The following is a 17,274-nucleotide window of genomic DNA, read 5'->3' as shown; positions in this document are numbered from 1 at the left end:
TCTCAAGCAATCTTTCAGCTACACCTGATTTTTTACCCAACATGGCGCTGGCACCGTCACTTGCAAATGAAACAAGATTTTATTTCAAATAATCATCATCAAATCCGCACATTTTCAAACAGCTTAGCAAACTTTCAACAGTTACCTGAGATGTTTGTCTGCTCAGTTAGGAATGATAACAATAATACATAAGTAGTAAATAATAAAAAGTATACCAGTAATAATATATAGTACAGTAAGTTTTCCTATTTTAGGTTTAAAATGGAACAAAAAGGAAATACAAACAAAATCGTTAGGGAAGCTCCACAGGGAATTCTTAGACTTGACTTTGGAAAGCCCAGGAGTTTATCAGCTGAGTTTAAATATCAAGAAGTGAGTATATAACCAATAATTTGCCAAAAATGCAAAAAGTCCCTTATAAGAACATGACTCCCTCATTTTCTCTTTAGTCAGTTAAATGCATTTTGTATATTTAAGTAGTGGCTCTCTAGTTTCTACTCGTAAATTTTCTACTGGGCTGGTCCAGAAAGCTACCGTGGTTATGCTGAATGCGGTGATTTGAATAACTTCAACAATATGTGATAAGGTTTCTTTGGAAGATGAATAACGTAATCTATACTCGATTTATAAACAAAGATTAGATAGTTGCAGTCCACTCTATAGTTTTTATTAGAGAGAGTTTTCTAGGATTATATCTTTTCTGAGATTTTAGTTGCATTTTTATTCGGATCAAGTTAATTTTTTTTTTCACACGCAGACACCAGATCATCTTTGTACTATCTACCATCAACCTAGCTAGAATTTTGTGGTATATTCTTCATGGCAATTATATTACCTCTAATGATGCATGTTTGTAGTGATTTAATATTATCGTAGTCGTGTTTGTCTGCAAAATCTTTAAGAATTTCAGATTCTAGATGAATGAGATTATTAGTACTAGTTCGATTTTCTATAATATCATCTAAAACTTATCCAGGAGCGGACATATCGTCCGATCACAACCCGGTTGTTTTGTCGATGAGAGTAAAACTAAAGAAGGTGAAGAAAATCATGGATACAAGACGTCTCAAACAAGACAACACATATGTGGAAACGAAACTTAAAATAAACGAGAACTTAAGGAAAGCCAAAGAAGATAATGCGGAAACTCTAACTATTGACCAAAAATGGGAAAAAATTCAACATGCCCTTGTGTCAGTTGGAAAAGAAACCCTCAAACCACTTGGAGAAAAAATAAAACCTTGGATGACAGTAGAACTTCTTGAACTTATGGAAGAACGAAGAAAACATAAAGCCAAAGACCTGAATAAATACAAATAAATTCAGAGAAACATCAGAAAGAAAATTCGAGAGGCAAAAGAGAGGTAGCTCTCCGACAGATGCAAGGAAATAGAAGATCTGGATAAAAAGTATGATAGCTTTAATTTACATAAAAGAATCAAAGAAATGACAGGTTCTAGAAAAGGTAGCAGAACGAATATCCTTAAAAATGATAAAGGGGATATTATTACTGATATAAAGGAGAGATTATGTCACTGGACCAATTACATCCAACAACTATTTAATGATGAAAGAGAAGAACTGTCATTAGAAATCACCGAGGATACCGGACCACTAATATTAAGAGAAGAAGTCATCTATGCCATCAAAAACACAAAACAGGGTAAAGCTACTGGACCAGATGATGTCTCAATCGAATTACTAAAACTCATCGATGAAGATGTTATTGATGTAATGGTTGAACTCTTTAATCTAATATATCAGACTGCCACAATCCCCAGACAATCGCTGCAATCGACCTTTGTAGCAATTCCCAAAAAGTCAAGTGCAACAAATTGCTCAGATCACAGAACAATAGCTGTAATGAGTCACACACTTAAAATATTTTTGAAAATAATTCACAGCAGAATTGTTAAAACTCTCGAATATGAAATTAGTGACACACAATTTGGCCTTAGAAATAGTATGAGTACAAGAGATGCTTTGTTCGGCTTAAATGTGCTGGCTCAGAGATGCATGGACATGAATCAGGACATGTACTTATGTTTTGTAGACTTTGAAAAGGCATTTGATAAGGTTCAACATAAAAAGCTTGTAGATGTATTAAAAAGCAAAAATATTCACAGTCGTGATATGAAAATTATATGTAACTTATATTGGAATCAAACTGCCAAGGTAAGAGTTGACAACCAGTACACGTGGAGAAGTTTTGATTAACTTACGTTTTGCAGACGATACAGTAATAATGACGGATAACAACAATGATTTACAGAACGTAATGCAACGCCTTAATGAACGCTGTCATGAGTACAAACTGAAGATAAATTTAAAGAAAACTAAATGCATGATCATGACTAAATCTGCACATGCAAATATCCAATTGACTCTTGAAGATACTGCAATTGAGAGTGTTAATAACTATAAATACTTAGGAACATGGATAACCATGAATAATCAGGTGTAGATCAAACCAAAGAAATTAGGACACGCATTGAAATAGCACGTGCATCATTTTTTAAACTTAAAAAGTTTCTTTGTTGTCGGGATATAAGGTTAGAACTACGCCTGAGAGTGCTTCAATGTTTCGTGTTCTCTACTCTTCTTTATGGCTTGGAAGCGTGGACACTAAAACAAGTCCATCTGAATAAGTTGGCCGCCTTTGAATTTTGGTGTTACAGAAGAATCCTACGACTATTATGGATTCAAAGAATGTCAAACGTCGAAGTAACTAGAATGATAGGAAATGGGGCGGAAATAATATTAACTATCAAAAGACGAAAACTTGAGTACTTAGGACATGTGACGAGAGGGCAAAAATACGCATTATTACAACCAGTCTAACTGGAAGACCTATTTTTAGATCAACCATGTCCGTTAAGGCTTTGAAATATTAGTGAGTTTGATGATGCCACAAATCAAGAAGAGAGAAAGAAAATAAACCGTGCTGCCCGTGAAACCGTGACACTTATATTGCCAAAAATAAAATTTTTTTTAAAAATTCTTTTTTGTTTAGTAACAAAAAAGAGGAAGATTTATTCACCATTGATAGATGTCTAAAAAAATGTAACAGATATATGGAAAATTCAATCAAAATGTGATATTTTAAAAGTTTCATTTATAAATTATAAAGAAATAATATAATTATTATAAATTTTGCTTAGATTTTGAATTTCTGATCTTTTGTTTAAAATATTATCACTTTTGCTAATACAAACCGTTTCCAAAAAAGTCCTTTTGAATTTATTACTTTCACTACATAAAATTTTAATGTTATCAAAATCGATAATATGGTCTTTATCGATTACATGCTCTGCCAAAGCACAAGATGGTTTTTTAATTCTGCAATCACTTTTGTGAGAAATAATGCGATTTGAAAGATTTCTTCCGGTCTCACCAACATACTCAGCTTCACACTGAGTACAACTAATGCTGTATACTACATTCGTTTTTTTAAATTTGTCTATAGGATATTTAGTTTTGGAATATAAAGATGAAATAGTTTTGATGTTCTTTGATGCTATTTTTATATTGAAACCGTGAAAATATTCAATGCTTTTATTAAAAACTCTAAAGTTTATGTGCCTAACATTTTTTTTATAAAAAATAATAATGATTATATAACTCTAATTTTCTATGTAAATCGGGATATCTTGTATAAAATTCGTAGACTTCTTGGACTTAGCACCGCTCTTTTAAAAGTTCAAATCTAGAGCCTTTTCTTCTCAAACCCCTTTATTGCTTTGTTTACCACTTACCAAAATTATGCATAAGTCAACTCACTATATTTGTGAATGCACCTTACCAGTATTTTCATATCTGAATTTATATAACAGCCTCCGTATTTTAAGTGTAATGGCAGTTAATACAGATAAAGTATTTAAAATCGGAATGATTATTAAATTTACTTATAACATACTATTAACATACATATTGTGATTACAATTAGAATTCAGGATTATTTATTTCGATTAAAAACAAAACCGAAAAAATATTTATGGCAGTAATATTAGGTGTGGTAAACATATTGCAATCACGTGTTTGAATTAATTCAGTTTTTTACTTGGTTTTCATCTTCATTTGCGGCACGAACAGGGTGTGTTTCTAGTAAAAGCTCCGAACAATGTGAGAAAGGTATTAGCAATTAATTTTTTTCGTCAAGAAGAGCGGTTGAATGTATGGTGCGATGACAAGGCGAATTTCTAATAATAAAAATAAATGTTCTTTTGAGTGCTCGGCTGACCTAATTTATTGTATGCGTTGTATTCTTAATGGGTTATTAATTTGCAAAATTAAGTTTATATTTCTTTAGATTAGATTATGTTTACGCGATAAGTTTCTACACCAAAAAACAACACAAACCAAAAACGAAATATAATCAATTTTACTGTGATGTGAATGTAAATTCCTACAAATTAATGAAATAAGTCACTACAATTACATTTTACCATATCAAGTAATTTCTTATTTATTAAAATTTGAATTACGTACATTGTGTAGAGTTCCTGGACAATTTATAGTTCTTGTTCTGTGCAATTTATAATTATTGTACAGAACAAGGAGACAATGCTGATTGAGGATTCAGGTATAAGTAGCACAGAGTACAGGAATGCCGAAAGTAGAAAAAGGAGCCGAAAAACTCAACAATTGAAAATATCTATCTATATAAAAGGCTTAGACGACAAGTCACACTGTTTGTCCAGTATGGTAACTACGCCACTTAGAAAAGAACTACCAGCATTTGACATTTCAATAATATTTTGTTGTTGAAACGATACGGTTGATTTATTGCTAACAATTTTATCAATGACATAATATATTATACGTCATACGCAACTGGTTTATGAACTTATAAAAAAATATTTATTAAATAAATATATTTATTTAGGGTAGACCGAGGGAATGCCGACACCTTAAGATAATTTGAATTTTCAGATTTATTCCATATTAGTTAGGTTTTTTATGAAAATACCTATACTATAATTGGAATTTTCCGCATCCATTGGGTATGTAATATTGGTAAAACAATGTCATTTACGTATTTAAAAACAATATTTCCCAAACTTTAGCAAAGTGTCGGTATTTCCCCGATCACCGGGGTAATTCGGACAGACGTTTGAGGTAACGCCGATATAAGATACGGGGTGTTTCAAAAAAAGGTAACCCCGTCTCTAGGGTAGGTAAAAAACTGAAAAATAATTGGGGTTTGCTTAGTAAAAAAATTTTGTACCGCCATCCGTTTTCAAGATACAGATACAGATATAGTTGAAGAAAAAAAATTTTACGCATTTTTTACGATTTTACCGAAACTACTGACAACATTGTAATGAAATTTTATACGAATATGTTTTGGAAGCTGATACATCCCATGAATTTGTTTTTATATCTGATTCTCATAGAGGGCGCTAGTTACACGGATCGTACTAAGTATTAGTCAATATAACTTTTTTAAGAGTATAATTATTAATCAAAATTTCAAGTAAACTTAAACATAATTCAATTTTACACGAAAAAGGTACTCTTGGTAAAACTCGATACTGTGTACTGTTTTCGAAATATTTTGATTTGAAAAATATGAAGTAATAATTGATGCTGGTATAAAATAGTTATTAAACAAAACTAACAAAAAGAAAATTAAATTAATGACTAAGAACATAAAATAAAATTCAATTACAGTAAGTGTTCAAAATGCCCTAAGTCTTCGCGAATACACAAGTCTATTCTTTTTTCTAAAGATTCCATTAACCTTCTAAACGTTAGGGGATCAGCTATGATGTCATTCAATTGACGTTGAATTCTTTCTTCCAATTCTTGGCGTGAATTTACCTCTGTAGCATAGACTTTTTCCTTAATATACGACCAAACTGCGTAGTCCAAAGGGTTAAAATCGCATGACCGAGGAGGCCAATGAATCGGAGCTTCTGCACTTCTACCAATCCATCGATTCGGAAAATGATTACTCAACCAATTTCGACACCTTCTATCAAAGTGTGGTGGAGCTTCATCGTGCATAAAAAATAAAGATCTTCGCTCATTTAGCGTTAAATCTTCTAATATCTCGAATAAGGAATTGTTTAAAAAATCAAGATACATATCACTATTTAAATTTCCAGGTAGAATATGATAACCTATTAATTTGTTACCTAAAGTTGCTGCCCAAACATTAACTTTAAATGAGTGTTGGTAATGTGTTACCCTTTTGACTCGTGGATTCTCATCACACCAGTAGTGTGCATTATGAGAGTTAAACATACCTTGTCGCGTAAAGGTGGCCTCGTCCGTAAAAAGAATGCATTTTAAAAATTTGGATTGTGGGCTGTCCTTTGTTGCAATGTTTCACAAAAATCCCCTCTAACCGGTAGATCATCTGGCAAGAGCTCTTGGACTTGTCTGTACTGATAAAGATGTAATTGCTATTCTTTCAGTATCCGCCAAGTACTTGAACAAGAAGTATTTGTTTGTTTTGCTATATTCCTTACGCTAACTGTTGGATCTTGATCAAGTAAATTTAAAATATTATTTTCTTTATTTATTGTTCTTGTTGTTCTTGGTCTACCAGAATTTATTTTATTTGGTCTCACATTCCCAGTTTCTCGACAACGTCGTTCAATGGCTCTAAATGTTTTTTTACTTGGTAAGTTTCTTCTAGGAAACTTTTCTGCATAACGTGTCACAGCTGCACTAGAACATCCTAAACATTCGCCTAAGGTTAATAACATGTCAGTGTATTCAACATTTGAGTACATTTTGATTTGATTTTACAAATAACAAGGTATCAAAACTCTAATTATTGTTGATTTATCGTCATAACAATCAATAAATGTCAGATTTCCATGGCGCACTTGGAGAAAATAGAGGTATACCTATTAGAACTTTATCATTACTACCAGCATCAATTATTACTTCATAAGTTTCAAATTAAAATATTCCGAAAACGGTACATAGTATCGAGTTTTACCAAGAGTACCTTTTTCGTGTAAAATTGAATGATGTTTAAGTTTACTTGAAATTTTGATTAATAATTATACTCTTAAAAAAGTTATATTGACTAATACTTAGTACGATTCGTGTATCTAGCGCCCTCTATGAGAATTAGATATAAAAACAAATTCATGGGATGTATCAGCTTCCAAAACATATTCGTATAAAATTTCATTACAATTTTGCCAGTAGTTTCGGCAAAATCGTAAAAAATGCGTAATTTTTTTTTCTTCAACGCCCTGTATCTTGAAAACGGATGGCGTTACAAAAATTTTTTACTAAGCAAACCCCAATTATTTTTCAGTTTTTCACCTACCCTAGAGACGGGGTTACCTTTTTTGAAACACCCTGTATAGTAGTAATACCAATAAAATAATGAGACAACTGATGGTATCGCTTTATACGAAAACACTAAATACTTAAACGAAAACAAGATAAGAAGATACATAAGTAGATATAATTAAAAATTAAAAGTTGTTTCTACAATAACGAACTTGTTCATAGAACAAAAGTCACACTGATAGTTTTCAGGGCAATCATACCCACTGCAAGCAAATCTGTACATCATTGTCCACAAAACACACATCTGTACCATAGTTCAGTTTTTACACCAAACTCACCACAAATCAAACACATTTCAGTGTTTTCGGAAAATAATTCAAAACTGTCATCAAATTCGTTGTCATCACATATTTTTGATTCATCTATATCTTCTTCGGAAGACGATTCTTCAAAATTAATTTGTCTTCGACACCTTCTTCCTTTATTTGTTGCTTTGCGTTTAAAGGCGTCCAATTTTATTTGGGATTTATTTTCAATTTTTAATTGTTTACTTTTTTCACTCTTCAAAATTTTTTAGCGTCATATGCGGGTTGACTTTTGGATCCTGTATAACTTTTTCTAGTCTACGCTTGGTTTTTAAGTCCCTAGTTTATTTTTTCTTCTTTGTGCCTTCCAAAATCGTTTTCATAGGGATGCCAGTCATAATTACTGAATGTTGTTTTCTGGAATTTTTTGGATTTGGTTTATCATCTTTAAATGATTTTGGAAGAGATGATACTGATTCCAAAATGTCTTTAAAATGAGATAGATTCTCAGAGGATTTTGGACAAGAATTTGGTACAATATTCGTTTTCGAACTACCAGGTAATGGATTTTCATAAATCCCACTTAAATCTAAGCTGGTTGTTGTCTTGGTTCCCAATTTCTGTACGGTATCTTTTGGATGATGTTTTAAAATCTGACAAGTTTTGACACAAGTCTTGTTAGTGCTTACAAACTCTCCAGTGACATTATGAATGTGTTTATGAAGAGTTGCACCAAGTGCTGGTTCACAAACGTTTTCAGAGTCAACGATGACTGGAGTTTGAGTGTCTTGTTCAATGACAAAGTCTATATCAGTAAATTTTTCAGCGCTATACGGTAAAATTCCTGAAGCACAAAACCCTGAAACTCCTTTATCCATCGTTGCGACTTTCAAGTAAGCTTCATTAAATATACATGCTATGTCATACATACAAATCTTCTGATATTGGTTTTCCCTCAACAACCTGTCACACTGTGTGTTGAATGTTTTCTTCAGGGGGGCATAAAATATTACCAAACTTAGAGTAACACAGAGAAGAATGGAGCGATCCATGTTAGGAATAACTCTGCGAGACAAAATAAAAAACAAAGACGTCAAGAGAAGAACCAAGGTGACAGACTCATCGAAAGGATAGCCAGAATAAAATGGAGATGGGCAGGATAAAGAGGTTATTGGAATGGAGATCAAGGGAAAACAAGGAAAGCATTGGTAGACCACCTACACCATTGACTGACGATTTAAGAAGGCCAAATAAAAATTAAATGAGAGCGGCGTAAGATAGACGGAGTTGAAAACACGAGGAAGAGTCCTATGTTCGGCAATAGAGGCTGGATGATGATAACACTCTAAGACTAAAGATCTTCCTGAAGGTTTTGTCTTCCTGAAAGAGTTTTAAATTGGATACATTACATATAAAATGCGTGAAAAGAAAAAGCATGTTTATGTAGACACAGTGTAAAAAAATTAAAAGACATAAATACATTCGAAATTTCTATAGTCAGTCTTTTGAGGGTTTTCATACAGATTGGATTTAAATGGTTTGATTGGTTCAAAATGGAAGGCAATAAAAAAGCCTTGTGTGGAAGAGCTAGTGTCGTTCACAAAAGAATTGAATTTTTAAGAAGCTCCAACAGTTTTTAAAGAGAAAACCCTTAGCCAAGATCGGAACCATTTGTCCGCTGCCGATTTTTCTTATTTTTCCTTATTTAATGTCAACTATCAATTCTTCCTCGTCTTCCAATTGTCAAATCTTCTTTTCTGTAGCTAATGTCAGAACGAAGTCATCGTCCAATGAGAACAGTAAAGTCCCATCCACAACAAAGGACGACGAACAAGTAATTTATTTTTTAAAGTTATGATTGTACATAGGTCTCCGGTAAGAATATAATGTTGGTCATAGACGATTCTTCGATAGTTATCAGGCAACAATTTCCCTTGATCATGTTTATAAAAACATACGGAGTGCACTGTATATACGATTTCATTGACATACTTCTTTTCGACATTTCTTTTAAACCTGTAACGGTTTAATGTTGAAAGTTAACCGTAACGAGTTGCATACTGTATTTTATCTACGACGAAGAAGTAATTTATTTTTTAAATTTGTTATTGTATTTCCGGTCTCGGGTAAGAATGTATGTTGGTCATATATGGTTCTTCGATAGTTCACTTTTTAAGTAATATTTCACACTTTAGTAAAAAAGTGATGGACAGTAGATCTACCTTCTCTAAAACCTTGTTGTTCTATTTACATGTTCATACTATTCTGCTAATCGTACTTGATACTGCAATTCCTCGATAGTTCTGACAATCTTCTTTGTTTCCCTTTTTATGAATGGTTGAAAGATGTGACAATTTCCATTCATTCGGAAGTTTGTTCCCGTTAAGACAGTGTTGTACTAGTCTTAATATAATATGTCGGTAAAGTTTTTTTGTTCCATTTTAATCAATTCTACTGGGATGTTGTCGAAACCTGGTGTTTGCCGTTTTTTAATGTTTTACATATATTTTTAATTTCTATTCGGATAGGCGAAGAAGATTTTTGGTTAAAATAGGTGATGTCTTCTAGTAATATTCCACAACCACATATCTGTAGACTCAATACGCTAATAAATGAAAACACTCTGCATCTCAACAATGGCAAACATTATCGCACGTGTTTTAGAATTAAAGATGAATGAGAAATAGCTCTTTAATCTTTAAGAGTACTTGTACTCTTTGTAAGCTTTTTTTTACAAACTCGCATCAGCCTGTAAGGCTATTAGCGAAAAAAGAAAAAGTATTTAGAATAATTGAATAGCGTAACAATTAAATTTTGTATAAATGGTTTATTCCTTTTAGATATTGGATAATCACTTTGGCACCGCACTTTAAGAATAGTTCTCTCATATTCTCCGGGATTCTGAATTTACATCTTTCCGCACTGTGTAACAGGCACTTCACTAGAAGGTGTTTTATTGTTAGCGGGGTCTCGCAAGCATAACACTCCGGTTGGGGATCCCTTGTCATCAGCTGTCCATGCGTATGGCGACTATAACCAAGCCGCAGTCGTGTGATGATAACGTGAGAAAAACGATTGGTGGAACTATCAGACCATGGTTGAAATATTGGTTTTATCTCAAGTAATTTTGCCTGTTTTTTGTACCATCTGCTATTCCATATGTTAACCATATTGCTGAGGAAATATGATTTGAGATCTGTCGCTGGAGTTTTTGTATAGAATTCAATAGTTGTGTCCTCTAAGGTTTCTCGTGCATATTTATTAGCCAGATCGTTTCCCGTGATTCCAATATGAGATGGCACCCACAGGAAAGCAATGTTTCTGTAATTTAGGTTGTGCAATTCTTGTCTAACGAGTTTGACCATAGGATGGGAAGAATAGATTTTTGAGATGATTTCTAGAGAACTTCGTGAGTCAGTAATTATTAAGAAGTTAGTTTCAGGACATTTTGTAACGTGACATATGGTTTTATATATTGCAAAGAGTTCTCCTGTTGAAATAGTATTATATTTCTTTATTTCATCCTTTGTTACAAAGCCAGATGCTACACAACGTTCTGTTCTAGATCCATATGTGAATAACTGTTTGAAGGAAGAAAATTGAGAAATTAAGATTTGATATTTAGAATTAATTAGATGACGATTGCTTTCTTTCTTATTTTCTGATAATAGATCCAAATTTATGTGAGGAGAAGATATTAGCTAAGGAGAGCAAGTTGGCATCTTGCTAGGATAGATTTCGGGGACTTTAAGGTTTAATTCATTTATGGTTCGTCTGCATCTTTCTTAAAATGGAAAGTAGGTTTTTGCGTGCTGGATATTCGAGCAGCGAATGGTTTGGTGATATTGTAAAGAATACCGCTTCGATGCATATGAGAGCATTAATTCCTGTCTTCTTAAATCTAATGGTAGTTCACCGAGTTCGGCCTGAAGACTTAAGATAGGGGTTGTTCTAAATGCACCGCTTATTATTCTAACAGCGCTATTTTGAATGGTGTCTAAAACTTTTAGAGTTATTGTTGAAGCAGACGAGTAAACGTGGCATCCATAATCGATCTTGGGGCGGATCAAATTTTTATATAATATGAGTAGAGTTCTACCGTCCGCTCCCCAATTCGTACCAGAAAGACATTTCAAGAGGTTTAGTCTTTTTTAACATATAGCTGATATATATTTGATGTGTTCCTTCCAGGTTAGAGCTTGATCAAATATTAAACCTAGATATTTAATTGTATTTACATATTCAAGTGTCTGACCCCCAAGTTTTAAAGTAGGTATTTCTTTTATCTGTTTTGGTCTCTTTCAGAATATGATGCAGCGAGTTTTAGATGAAACAAATGCTATAAATTTATCGAGTTGATCTTGTAGTAATTTGGCCATACTCTGTATATTGTTTCCATTTAAGAATATTATAGGATTATCCGCGTACAATCTCGCTTGAATGGGTTTGTTCATTGATTTGATTATATCATTAATAGCTATAAGGAAAAGCTTCGGGCTGATTACCGAGCCTTGGGGTATACCATTTTTTTGATATCTCACATTAGATAGAAGACCGTTTACTTTTACCTTGAAATTTCTATTTGGGAGAAATTTTTTAATAAAAGCAAGTATATTTTCTTGATAGCCCCATGATTTCAGTGTTGAAATTATCTTGTGATGCCAAGCCATATCAAATGCTTTGTGTAGATCAAAATAAATTGCAATACATTTTTGGTTGTTTTAGAAGGCGTTATTAATATGTGATTCTATATCTACTAAATTGTCGGTAGTCGATTTGTAAGTCCTGGTGATGCATAATTAATGACATTTTTCTTAAGTTTTAAGACAATTACTTTATTATTGCTAAATATACCCTGTCTTGCTTCGGATAATTACGATTCTCTTCTTAATATTACCCATGACCATCACCTGAATGTTTTTCTTAAGATTTTATAATTAAAGTTACTATTTTTTAAATCCATTTTTCATCGTTATTCTAAATGAAAGCCGCAATGATTCCATAAAAATAACAAAATAAATCGCCCATAACTGACATGTGTTTGTATCACAACAGACGCGACGAATCCCATTAGTTTATTGGAATGTCCAAATTCCATTCTATCCATCCTCTACAAATCCTCATATATGAGGGTAAAAGGAAAACGAAATTAAAAAGAATTTTCCGGTAGAAAGTATTAACTGTTGTTAGCCGAGGTGTGGCTAAGATTGAATAAATGCGTGTTCGAAGGTTTTCCGTGATTCAGATTCAATCCTTTTCACCCTACGACCCTTTTAAGAATCTCAGAAATTAAGTGAAGTGTAGGAATTTTTGCTCTGTGGAATATTTGGTTTTCACTGCCTAATTATTCTTTAAGAATCGCTCTGTGATTTACGTATAAATTTTGCTGTTTAGTTTTGATTAAAATGTTATGTGGCAATAGGTATACTTATTACAAATAAGTAAGAATAAAGTGACACAATGTGTTTTCAAATAGATCCGTAAGTATATAATTTTGGTTGGTATAATTACAGATTTAGATTTATAATATTTCATTTTCTTTGATAAGAACGTTGGCAACTATTACGACTATCTTAGCCTTAAAATTTCTAAATCTAGCTCAATATGTACAGAATATATCTTCCACCCAAATATAAAATGTCCCAAAATCTAGTAGTTTGTTACGATCTTTTGCGTTCATAAGTATTTTAATTTATCCCGTTTCTATTATTAAATCTAAAAGTTTGAAGTTTCTTAAATACAGTGATTTACAAAGTTAACAAAATATTTTTGTTAAATTATCTGAAATATTTTGAGTAAGATGCTAAGCAAATAAATGCAAACAATTTTATTAAACATCTATTTTAGCTAAAAAACTTCATAGCAACAATTTCATTTTTTTAAATATCGTTTATTTATAATATTTAAAACATAATGACGGTATTAGATTTTTGTTTTCGCTTTTTCAGGGCAGCGACAGCCGCTTATACGTATTTCGACCTCTTTAGGTCTCTTCAGAGCGGTATAACCACGACTCTGAACCAAAACAAAAATCTTTCCCGTCCTAGACAATAGTTATCAAAATAATTATATACGGACGTAACTATGCCATCTAAAAACAAAAAGAGAAATCAAACGATTTCTACCTGGCGAAACCGAATTCAAATTTTTACCACTGTGCTTCCTAAAACTTGCGAAGCAAACAGCTTGATAACTTACTCGGCAAGGCAATTTAAAATTGCATTCCACATGCCGTTCATCATGGTCAAAATTCGTACTGAATTCCGTTTCTGGTACTCCAACCGAAGTAAAGTAATAAAACATAATGATGGTATTAGATTTTTGTTTTGATACAGGGCAGCGACAGCCGCTTATATGTATTTCGACCTCTTTAGGTCTCCTCAGAGCGGTATAGCCACTACTTTGAACCAAAACAAAAATCTTTCCCGTCCTAGACAATAGTTACAATTACCTTGCCGAGTAATTTATCAAGCTGTTTGCTTCGCAAGTTTTTGGAAGCACAGTGGTAAAAATTTGTATTCGGTTTCGCCAGGTAGAAATCGTTTGTATTCTCTTTTTATAATATTTATTTATTTATTAATAATTGTTGTGTCACATCTTTAAGGCATATTTTTGATAACCCTTGGGATATATTTTCCTATTCGTCCTAAAGAATGTCTGTGAGTTAATAAATGGTTTGTCACGCAGCTGGACGATTGTGAAAGCATCGATCAAACATATCCCACCAGTGCTAGTATTGTTAACGTCGTTATTCAATATTCATTATTCCATAGCTTAAATTTGATATTCCTGAAGAAATTCTCAGCTAAAGCAAGGAATGTGTCGTCTTGCCTTATGTTGAGTTGAGAGAAAATCGCCAATATACTAAGCAGAAAGTACCACATTACATTCAGAAGATTCTTGATACTATTATAACTATAAAACTAAATCTAGATAATTACAAAGTACCACTATGTTTTCTTCATTATTCTTAATAAAAAAAGTTTTTTTTTATTTCTACGGGCTATGCTATCCGTTGCTTTATTTCCTTGAAGGCGAGTGGGTGAAGTAACTCATATAAATTGTACAGTATGTATGCTGTTTTGTATGGTAGCTACTTTTTTTTAATTAGGAGAGCAATTTGATGTGTTGTGTAGAACTAATTAATGGTATTGATAAAACGGTATCATAAAGGAACCTGGATGATACCTGGTACTAATAAATTTATTCAAATTGATCACATATTAATATCTAAGCGGTGGGCAACCTCCGTAACGGATGTTAGAACTTATGTAGGCGCAAATTGCGATTCGGACCATTTCTTGGTTATATAGAAGATAAAAAATATCAATGATATCAAAAGAGAAAGGCGCCAAACAAAGAAAATGGAACACATATATGTTTAAAAATCCTAAAAAGAAGAATGAGTACCAGCAGAAAATAAAAGTAATATTAAATGAAAGAGGAAAACAAAACAACATTGAAAAATAATGGAATGTCATCCAAACGACAATTACAAATATGGCAAAGGAAACATTCGGTGAAACCTAAAGCAGCAGAAACAAGGAATGGTTTGACCAAGATTGCCAACAAGTAATAAATAGCAAAAATATAGCTAGACAGAAATGTCTACAAATGGATTCCCGATTGAATAAAAGAGCATATGAAGAACTCAGAAAAGATGCAAAGAAAATATGTAGAAGGAAAAAGAGACAAATGTTGAATGCCTGTTTAACAGTAAAATATCGGGAAATAGTTAAACACCTGCCAAATTCACGGACATTGTAGCTAGTAATGTGACGTCAATCTATCAGCTACAAAAATATCAACAGGCTCTATCCTTAGTGTATTATATCGATGACACGAATTAATAAATAATGACAGGTTATAATAATTGCTTCTTTTACAGGGTGAACCAACTTCGCCGCAACCATCGAACGATCGCCTCTCTGTCACATTTGCAGATGAATCTGTAAGTGACAATACTCCAAGAATTAACTTTTTTAATCCACTGGTTATAACGATGGATATCATCAACGCACACGGTATGCATACAGGTAATCTATAAATAATATCGGTAAACCACTATTTTCTGCTTAAAGCTAGTATTTACCAGATCAATGAAAAAAGTATACAGTAATAAAGCCACTAACTTGTTCAGAATATTCGTTATAAAGAACTTTTGGTGGAGGCTCTATCAGACGCATTCGTGTTTCCTTAGCGGTAATATAAGCGATACTGAAGTGGTACAGTGAGAGTGTCGCCCATAGTGGTGGTACTACTACCCATTTTAATTTTTTCCATTTTTTATTGTATATTTGTACTCCTGATCCATATGTTTTGTGATTTGGCATTTTTCTTGTCACGTTAAAATTATGGTTTCTCTAGTAATATTGTTGTTCGTCTTTCTTAAGGTGTATTATCACTTTCTATGTGCTTCTTGCCATTGTTGTTGTTATTGATACTGTAAATATCTACGTTACTTATTCTGTTTGGTCAGATTAAAAAATTGAAACCCGCGTCGAAGACGAAATACCACTGAACCTCATATCGGATCGGAACCTGAAAATCATACGAACCAGATAAATTTTGCTGAGAGTGTCAATGTTGGGACTCCAAAAAGATGCAACCATTTTTAGCCCCTTTTACCCTCAACTCTCCCTAAAACCGCCCACGACGTTTTAAGACCATTAACCTCTGTGCTGAGGTATACATTATTTGTGAAATTATAAATTGGGGATTTGAGCTCATTTGAGCGCAGTCTATTGTAGAAAGTTACCTAACCAACAACTAGAGTGTAATTATCAGTAGCTGTCAATAAAACTATAATCTTTACTCCACGACTTCAACATTTTATTTACCATCGTCGATCGAAAAGAATCGGACAAGGAGCATTAGAAAACAATTATTCGATCTCCTGATATTTACATCGAATCTGTCCAGCTCCCATCAAAATGAAAATACCAAGTAAAATCAAAATCTCGGTATCATCTGTTTTGGCACGTTTGTACGCTCAGCTTCTTTATTGGTATGCTGCACAAGATTTTGCAGTATTTGCGGAATAAAGAATTTTTGTCTAAAACTATGTAGAATTCGAAAATAAAATAAAAAATATTAGGTTTTATTTAAAATAAAAAAGTTGACATCTACTTCCGGTATAACCGTGTCATTAAAAATCTACAGCCAATACTTTTAATCAAAATATGTTGCGCCACATCCTATATATATATATATATATATATATATATATATATATATATATATATATATATATATATAAATATATATATATATATATATATATAAATATATATATATATATATATATAAATATATATATATATATATATATATATATATATATATATATATATATATATATATATAAATATATATATATATACAGGGTGGTCCTTAAGTAATTGTACAAAAACAGAAACCGTAGATTCTGCATTTTAAAATATTACGATTTAAGTCAACTTGCTTTAATAAAATGTTGATATTAAGAAAGATACAGGGTGTTAAAGGGGAAATTTAAAATTTGATTTTTGGCTATAACTTTTACGTTTGTAAATATTTTTAGACAAAAATTTACAATTGGATGCTTTTAAGTAGGATAAATTATAATTTTATACATACTTTAATGTAACTGATAGAGGGCGCCACATATGTCACATGTGTGGCATAAATTTGCACGTAACTTTTTTGGTCTTTAAGTCAGCTCTATTTG

General features: G+C 32.4%; 1 protein-coding gene across 2 annotated transcripts in view; it reads left to right on the top strand.

Annotated features, from left to right (window-relative positions):
* Window positions 1–275: 275 nt before the first annotated feature.
* Tmc (Transmembrane channel-like) overlaps window positions 276–17,274 on the top strand; it is a 126,487-nt gene continuing 109,488 nt past the window's right edge. The window contains exons 1-2 of one of the 2 annotated variants that reach the window (XM_072540901.1): window positions 276–372; window positions 15,454–15,601. In XM_072540901.1, the coding sequence (XP_072397002.1) occupies window positions 15,568–15,601 (34 nt within the window). In that variant the 5' untranslated portion in view covers window positions 276–372; window positions 15,454–15,567. Of the gene's footprint in view, window positions 373–12,835; window positions 13,046–15,453; window positions 15,602–17,274 lie in introns of those variants that run through there. The other variant, XM_072540902.1, reaches the window with a different exon arrangement.

The sequence above is a fragment of the Diabrotica undecimpunctata genome, chromosome 8 (assembly GCF_040954645.1).
Source record: "Diabrotica undecimpunctata isolate CICGRU chromosome 8, icDiaUnde3, whole genome shotgun sequence".
NCBI lineage: Eukaryota > Metazoa > Arthropoda > Insecta > Coleoptera > Chrysomelidae > Diabrotica > Diabrotica undecimpunctata.
The sequence above is the reverse complement of the archived record's forward strand: the minus strand, read 5'-3'. Positions and strand labels throughout refer to the sequence as shown.